We start from the raw sequence: 9,190 nt of genomic DNA on the forward strand, positions 1-9,190 counted from the left end.
AGGTTTTACTGGGGTTTAAGGAGACGTTCCTGGGGAGTCCCACCTATGCACCACCTCTGAGCTCTGGATCAGACCCCTAAATCCCTACCGTATGATTCTACCCATAAGTGTCTGAGCAAAGCCCAGGTTTGGAGAAGATTCGCAGTCATAGTGAGAGTCTGTGACATGCTGAGGACCTAGAGGCACCCTTGGGCCATCTTGGCCTGTGCACACGGGTCCTAATTGGATGAGCTACCCAGCCCTGGAGGGTGTTGGCTTCCGCAGTCTCCGGCCAGGGAGGTCAGTGTTATTATCCTGGCCAACGCTCCTCCACCCTGAGAACAAGGCACCTTGGCACCGATTGCCAGACATCCCATTACCTTGAGTCAGAGCAGGATCAGGGTGACTTTATGTGAACTATCTGACAATCAGAAACCAAAACCAAGCTGGGAGTTAGCAAGTGTGCCCTTTTAGATCAACCATCGCCATCCATTTCTCTGGCACTCTGTCGACCTGCCACCGTCACCTGCTCTAATCACTTATCTCTGCTCCAGCCTCAGTGTGAGGGCGAACAGTGGGAGTTCCCCACCCAGCCTCTCACATGCTCTTCCAGGGTGGCAACACCCAGTTCCCAGAATTCTCTGAAAAGCACGTGTACCTGCTCACGTGGGCATTCACAAGGCCTGGCCTTGGGCCTCAGTGTTTCAGGAAGCTGCACTTACAAGATAGCATTGAGCAAGAAAATGAAGACCTAACTGTGTAGTCCACCATCACAAGTGTAAACAGCAAACGTATAACACAACTGACGAGAATCAAACATAAGTCAGACTGCTTTCTAGTGATAAATTGATATTTGTTGTTAGCTAAGAAAATCTTTGATTGGGAACTCGGTATGCCTGTTGAACATCCTACTGAGAGCAGCATTAATCTCCCTGTTCCTCAGACTGTAGAGGATGGGGTTGGTGAAGGGGGGGACCATGGTGTAGAACATGGCTGTCAGCAGATTTTTAAGGGATCCTTCCGTTGCCACGGGCCCTAAGACAGCCACTGACCCAGAAATCACAAACAGGAGGAGAATCGCCAGCTGTGGGACACAGGTGGATAAGGCTTTGCTGCGGGCTTCCGCCGAACAGATCTTGAGCACAGTTGAGAATATGTTGATATATGACATCAAGACGAAGAGGGCACACACCACCACGAGGCCAGCACTTGCGGCAATGATGACGAACTCAGAAAACTGGACGTCGGGAGATGAGAGCCTCAAAATCTGAGGCATATCACAGAAATACTGGTGGATCAGGTTGGTCTTTGTAAAGGGAAGCCTGAACATGGAGCCCGTGTGGATGGCAGAGTAGACCAGCCCGCAGGCCCAGGAGCCGCCCGCGGCCTGAATGCACATGCGCGGTGTGACCACCAGCCCGTAGTGCAGAGGGTGGCAGATGGCAACGTAGCGGTCATAGGACATGACCACAAGGAGCGCAAACTCTACAGTGGCAAAAAGTATGTAAAGGAAGATCTGTGCAGCACATTCCTGCAGTGAGATGGCCCGACGGCCTGTCAAGGAATTAACAATGGATTTGGGAACAATCACTGAGATGCTGCCAAGGTCTAAGAGGGACAGATTGCTTATGAAGAAGTACATTGGAGCGTGAAGGCGTGTGTCTGTCACAATAAGAGCAACGGTGATAAGATTCCCCATCAAGGCTCCCAGATAGATCACCAGGAACAGCAGACCTTGCAAAACCTGGAGCTCCCGGGAGCTGGAGATGCCCACCAGGAGGAAGTAGGTGAAGGAGGTTACGTTGTCCATGCCTGCTAGTGAGCTGTCCCCAGAGCCACAGGCCAAGGATAGGATGCCACAGCCTAAGACACACAACCTAGGTGGGTGGAGTAAGGCATTGAGGTCAGGTGAATGCTCTACTTCTGCCTGGATTTTCTTCCCCGAATCTACTGATACCCTACTCTTTCTAATCCTCCTAGGATGAGAGAACCAAGCACATGAAGTATTCAAAATGAAACCCAGTCCCACGCCCCTTCCACTTGTTGATACATCTACTCTGTGGTGTAGAACGGCTTTCTAAACCCTCACTCTGAGGCGGGGCGTGATCAGGATCCCCCTTCCCTCCATCTGAGGGGTTATCCCAGACATTCTCGAAAGCTGCTGGGTCGCCCTCTGCCTTGAGCATGCCCTGAGCCCCTGAGTGGTGGCTGGCTGCTCTGGAAAGCAGTTCCATAGCCAGCTCAGGGGGTGGATCTGAGCTTCCCCTGGAGGTGAGTGGATCTAAGGGAGACCAGGTAGGAGGTGCAGCCCCTTCACTTCCACTGTCCTTGAACCCAGGCTTGAGCCCATCACCGTGAAGAGCTGGTCTGATCCAGCACCTAACATCCGCTTCTGGTTGCCAAGGTGTGGCCAGCTCCCTTGCCTACCCCTCCTCCGCACCTTCACCAGGGAGTCCTGGGCCAGGAATCTAGTCCCCTGAGGGCAGCCCTCCTCCAGACCTTGCTCGGCTTGTTTCGTGGCTTTTGCTAAATACCCTTGTTCTCAAGGAACCCTCTCAAATTCAATTTCTTACCTGCACTCCTTTTGAAGCATTTCAAATCATAAACAATCTGTTGAAACCTTAACTTCTCAAGACTAAAATTAGTTATATGGTAAGATCTGATCGCAGCATGACTCTATTTTCATTAATTAAAAAATCCAGGATTGAGAGAGAATACTAATAAAAATGTTAGCATTTGCCTTTTTAAAACACTTTATATGTAACTTATTTGCCATCAGAAAAGCATTTATGATTTTTCTACCTTTATATGCATAAAAGTAATGACGTGCATACCCCGATATATTGATATGATTTTTTAGTGTTTTAGCAAATATTTTATGCCAATTGCTTTGATTGTACACAGTTTCTCCATCAGCCTCCTTTTACCAGGTGAAGAGAGTCCACGATCAGAGAATGTTCTTAGCCAGAAGCCCATGTGGGTGGGTGAGGTGGATACCAACAGCCCCGTAGGTCGCAGCTGCAAACCACACTCTGTTCTCAGTGTCCTTCACCAGGTGACACCCTAGCAGGGGCCAGTAGAAGTCTTGTCATGTTCTTGGTTCTTCAGATTGTCCGCTGTCTCTTTGATCCAGGTGAATGCTCACATTCGCCCGTGCTAACCTCACCTCACATTCTGCCCTTCAAGGTGCACCTGCAAGGCCTCCTGACTACTGTGCAGTACAGAAAGTTCAGGTTGCCCACTCCCCTGCATGTGTGCAGTGATACTTGGAAATTACTTGGTTCACAGTTTTAAAATAAGGGCAATAGAATACACCGGGTTGCTAATTCCCCACCACTGTTAACACTTGAACACAACAGGATATATAAATGACCTGCATTATCATGTTAATGCCTCATAAATCCAGCCTTTATAAAAATCATTCATCATAATAGCCACACTAGGTACCTCGGAATAATATCTTTTTTTTTTTTTGCCATTTTAAACACTACTTTTGCTTGTATGACTAGACCTCCATGAAATGGCATCATAGCTTTCTTCTGCATATAGATTTCCTGGTTGACCTTCTGAATCAAGCTCAGGAAACTTTTCCTTCATGGGGCCTGCTGCTCTGTTCCAAGGGAATTTTTCAATCACTTTGGCTTAGGCCCCTTGACCTGGACAGTGCACGTACAAGGCCTTCAGGGAGCATTCTAAGAACTAGTTGCCTCTGCCAGGCACAGTGGTGCATGCCTGTAACGCTAGTGGCTTGGAGGGTGAGGCAGGAGGATGGCAAGTTCAAGGTCAGCCTCAGCAACTAAAAGAGGCCCTAGCACCCCTGAGTTCAATCTCTGATACAAAAAAGGAAAAGAGAGAGAGAGAGAGAGAAAGAGAGAGAGAGAGAGAGAGAGAGAAAACTAGTTGCCTAAAATAAACACAGAAATCTAAAACTCTATTCTGTGAACTCACGTACATCTGTGAAGTGGAAACATTTAAGTATGCTTTAGATTTTGGAGTCTACCAAGCTATTTCTGTGATTTACTTGCCAAGAGAAATGCACAAATGACAGGCACAAGCTTACCTGTGAACCAGGACCACGTAGCTGACTTCCCTTGCAGAAATATTGCTTTTGCATAATTTAAGGAAAGGGATGAGGTCAGGGAGTGAAATATAGAAGCTGCTTCTCAGTGAGACTCATGCGCAGATCCCGAGGACAGCCCTGCTGCTGAATGATGTATAGGGACACCAGATCTTTAATAAGAACAGCCAGGGTCATGCTTCTGCTGACCTCTGGAGACCTGTCTCAACCTCCAAGGAGGCGGAGTTTCCTCCAGCTGCTAACTGGCAAGGATTCTGTGGCCATACCACTGAGAGTCATTAAATTCCTAATATTTTTAGAAGCACTTTGTGTGTCACACTTAATAAAGGGAAGTGCTAAAAATGTTTTGTATACCGCAAGAGATTCAATAAATTTTCCAATTCATGTCTGGCTATAAAATTAATTTATTCTCTTTATTCTGCATGGGTTGTTTCAAAAGCTAAATAAACTTAAAACAGAACACAGAAAGTTCATTAATCGTGAACACACTCAGTTTCTAAATTGCAACCATTCTTTTAGAAATCATAATTGTTGCATGTTGGCATAGGATCAATGAAGAATGCTAGCAATTCTATAAAAGTGTGATTAAAATAGTCCTTCCCTTTTGAATCGGGTATAAGTGCAAAGCAATATTTTTCTTATCATTCAGCCAAACCAGCCCAGAATAGCAGAACGAGCAAGGGAAATATACAAGAATTCATGGTATTGTCCTAAGGCAGAAATTAAAGATATTTTCAGAAGAAAATAATAGTTTCTCTCTTCTACTAATTTTGGTTCTTGGATACAAAGCATTTTGCATAAAACTCTCCTGGGGAGTTAACTAGTTACAGGATGGCTTGTTTGTCAAGTCTCATGATGGTGTGGTGTTAAGTTTTGTGCATCTGAGTGTTTGCAAACTTTGCCTAAAATGCCTGGATGTCACATCACATGGCACCCCCCGTCTCCTGTCCTACCCTCTCCTGGAATCTGACGCTTCTGGATTCCAGGATGTAGCAGGATCTACAGCTTGGCCTTTCTGTGCCTGGTTTGCCTCGGTCAGCATGGTGTCCTCCAGGGTCACTGTGCTGTCGTAAGTGACAGGATTTCCTGATTTTGAGGCTGGAGGTTCTCCACTGTGTGTTTACACCTCAGGTCCACTTGTTCATTGGATGGTGGAGGCCAAGGTCCATCTGTACCTTCTCTGTCGTGAACACACTGTGGTGAGCGCGGAGGGCAGACGTCCCCTCCCAGACTGATTTCAGCTCCTTCTGGCTCCCACAGGAGTGGGGTTACTGGACCTTGTGTGCTCCTGGCTGAGGCTTCCTGAGGAACTTCCGTGCTGTTTTCCATTATGACTGTCTTAAGGTGTCTTCTCACCAACAGGACCCAAGGGCTCCTTCTTCCACTTGAGGACACATATGGTCTCTCTGTTTGTTCACAGTGCTGGGGATGGAGCCCAGGGCCTCTCTTGTGCTAGGCAAGCGCTCACCCCTGAGCACACGGAAACTCTTTCCTCCTGGTGTCAGCAGTTTTGCCCTGTGTGAGGGAGTGTCCGGGGGATTCAATTTGTTGTCAGTGGTGGTGAGCTTCTCTTTCTTGTGCATCTGTCGGCCATTTGAGTGTCTCATTTCAGAAATGGCTGGCCAGGCCTTTGCCCATTTATGGGATTATTTCTTTCTTAGGAATGGGTTCGTGATACCTCATCAGAGGTGTAGCTTGCAAGCATTACTCCATTGCGTGTGTGGGGGGTACTAGTTTATCCACTGATCTACTGCTGACACTTGCCTGCTTTCCAGTCGTCAACACTGTGAATGACATTGCTGTACACACTCACCTATGGGTCTCTGTGTGGACCTCTTTCCCTTCCTCTTGGGAGTGGGATTCCTCACTACTAGTGGACTTCGTGAGTTTCTTTCATGATAACTCTATATTTAATCATTTGAGAAACTGCTACCTTATTTTCCCAAATGGAGGAGCTATTTGAGGTCACTGTGAAAGGCGGGTGTGGTTCCAGTTTCTCCACATCTTGCCAGAGCTTCTGTCATCTCACTTGATTCTCACCATTCCCCTGGGTGTGGAGGAACACCTCATCTTGGCTTCTATTTGCAATCTTCTGTAAATCAAGTGCAGCATCTTTTCATGTGCTTTTAACTATTTGTAAATCTTCCTTTGAAAAACGCCCATTCAGATCTTTGCCTACTTTTAGCTGGGCATTTTGAGTTATAAGTATAAGAATTTCCGTGTACCTTAATTGCCACTCCCTTATCAGCCAGGTATTTTGCAATTTTTTTCCACTATGTGGATTGAGTTTTCAATTTAATTTTTGAATTATGATTAAATGCACCTAAAATAAAACATTCTGTCTTTGTCAGTTTTAAGTCTAAAGATCACTAGTGTTATGCACACTGGAAGTGCAAACACTCTTCAGTTTGCAAGACAGAAAGCCCAAACCCTCAACAACTTTCGATTCCTCCCTCCACAGGCCTTCACCAACCTCCGCTCCATCTTCTGTCGCTAAGAATTTGGCTAGGTTATTCAGAATATAATTTATAATTCAGAACAGTTCATTATTTTCCAGTTCCTGACCAATATTAAAACTGATATTTGACTATTCAGTGAAGGAAAGCATGTGGGATAAAATACATGTGTATATGTCTCTACACACACACATACACACACACACACTCACACACTCCACATAGAGCTCAGAGTGGGCTCTTTTCACACTAGTCAGCAGTTTAGTTACTAAGGATGTGGACATGCAGGTGGAACGCAAGACAGATTTTTCCCTGTATTATTTTCATGTTTGTGTTTGATTTTTTAATAGTACTGTATTTTGAAAAGTTTCAAAGTTATATTAAAAAATGAAATGATACAGAAAACACCTATATTTCCTTTACCTGGACTTACTAACTGTAATATATTGATTTTTCTATGCATTTACCTGTATACATGTGGATACAAAATTTATTCATACGGATTCTTTTAATTTCTAATCAGTATACTATAAGAAAATTGATTTATTGATTACAGGCTTAAATCGATTTGAAATTCCAACCACTTTGTGTCTAACAACAGTTTTCCATGCTAATGGTAAATAATCTTAACAACATAAAAATGAATGTTTGTGCATAAGATTGTATTAAAGTTCACCCTATCTGACATGAATGAAATATATACCAATTTGGTAGTGAAATGATATTTTACAGGAATGATTACTCTGATTACAGCAAACTATTGTGAAAACATCAATTTCTTCTTCACTTTTGTCTGGTCATACAATCAGTGGGGAAAGTTTTGTTTTCTCTCACTCTAGGCAATTAAAACAAACCCTTCATCACCGCTCCACAGTTCAGGTCCATTTTCACACCTATGTGAAATTGCTCAGCTGTGAGTGCCCACGACTGCATTAGTAACTGGGACTTGTGCAGGTATTCCCATCTGGGTCTGCACTGTCGTCATAGGGGAGGTGGGGACACTATAAACTACAGTGTGACTTTGAACAGGAGCCTCACTTAGAGCTGAGGAGTGGCTTGGGTTAACTGATGTGCTTTTAGTTCTCTGGTCACCTGGCTTTATTCCTGAAATTTGGTATTGTTGAGGACACCTGTGGACCAGGAAAGGTAGGAAAATTGTGTGTTCAATTCTGGATGTTGAATGGTAAGCCGTTGGATTTTGTGAAGATAATATAGGGTGAAAATGCACACATTTAAGATGCCGGTTAAAACAGCATTAAACAAGCAAAGAGAACATTTTCAATTATTTAGAGTACCTGAATACATGTGTAAAAATAGTTCAGCTCAGCTCATAAAACATGCCCACACTGTGCATTTACCACCTTTGCATGTAAGGCACAGAAGTCTCTAGACACTGTTTCTGACCCACAGTCCTGAGTGTGTGTCCCTGTGAAACGGGACCGTGAGAGTTAACAGGCACCGAGATGCCACCAACCAGGTGGCAGGTACCCTTTAGAAGTGTTTTAAAATTTTTTTACTGAGTACCAACCCACGGAGTCAAAAGGGAAGCTATATATCTTGTTGCTTGGCAATAAAGCTTTAAAGAAAATTCTTCTTTGCTAAAGAAAGTTTAAATGTAATGTTTTCTGATATCATTATACTGAAAATTATGTGTTTTAAATTATCTTAGCATCTATCAGTGGTTGTTTGTGCTTAGTCAATGCTTTTCTTTTCTGTATAAATTGGAAAACAAAAGTGACCCCATGCTGAAGAGAAACGCTGTACGCATGGTTCACAGTGCTCTGACAGCATGTGCCCAAGGGCAGGCCGAGAACTGCTAAGGTGACAGGCTTCTGGGTAGCTCCTAGTGGACTGATCCTGGCTGCACGTCCTCTCCCTGACAGCCACCACGCCCCTGGCTCTGACTCCAGCAAGCCCATCTTTGCCTGTGTCCTTCACTCTCTCCCGTCCCCACTTCACCAAGTGACCACAGATCACACATGGCATGCCCGTCCTGAGGACGAACCCGATTCTGTGTGCAGGGCTCTGGAATCCTCAGGTAAGTGGGAAAGTTCATGGAGCTTCATCCCCAGCCATTATTATTAGCAACCTGTAAGTTGTGCTTCTGATCAGATGGCAAATGCCTAGGATTGAATTGTGTTTAATTTAGTCGGAAGATCCTCATAGGAAAAAATCTGGACTCTATATCATAAGCTTGAACACATTTTAAACATTCAAGTGCAAAATTTAAGGAGATTTATTATCTTTGCGAGGACAAGCTGAGTGTGTAACTGAAAGTTGGTTCATGGTTATGAAGATATTATAGACTCATGTCTCATAACCCTGAGTTTTAAAACCAGTCAAATTGTTCAGTGTGTATATAAAGAAAAACAAGTATTTAATACAAAATAAATATTTACTCTCTGAAGACACTAATTTTCTTGAAATAAAAAGTGCTTCATTTAATTTATGTTTCTATTTTGTTTTCAAAGTGTTACATATAAAAAGGTGGGGCAGCTGAAACTACATATCTCTATAGACTCATGGACAATGGAGAATTTTAGAATTGTCACAGTAGATGGTCTCTTTTTCTAATAGATATTTTTAGTTGTATTTGGACACAAATACCTTTATTTTATTTATTTATTTTATGTGGTGCTGAGGGTGGGCCCCAGTGCCTCCCATGTGCTAGGCAAGC

The 9,190-nt window shown here is 44.1% G+C and overlaps 1 protein-coding gene across 1 annotated transcript; it reads right to left on the bottom strand.

The window, feature by feature from the left end:
* Positions 1-838: 838 nt before the first annotated feature.
* LOC107160319 (olfactory receptor 14I1-like) lies at positions 839-1,789 on the bottom strand. Its single transcript, XM_015507003.1, has one exon. It carries the CDS (start codon positions 1,787-1,789, stop codon positions 839-841), a length of 951 nt encoding a protein of 316 aa, XP_015362489.1.
* Between the last annotated feature and the right edge of the window lie 7,401 nt (positions 1,790-9,190).

Source organism: Marmota marmota, unplaced genomic scaffold (assembly GCF_001458135.2).
Source record: "Marmota marmota marmota unplaced genomic scaffold, marMar, whole genome shotgun sequence".
NCBI classification, from domain to species: domain Eukaryota; kingdom Metazoa; phylum Chordata; class Mammalia; order Rodentia; family Sciuridae; genus Marmota; species Marmota marmota.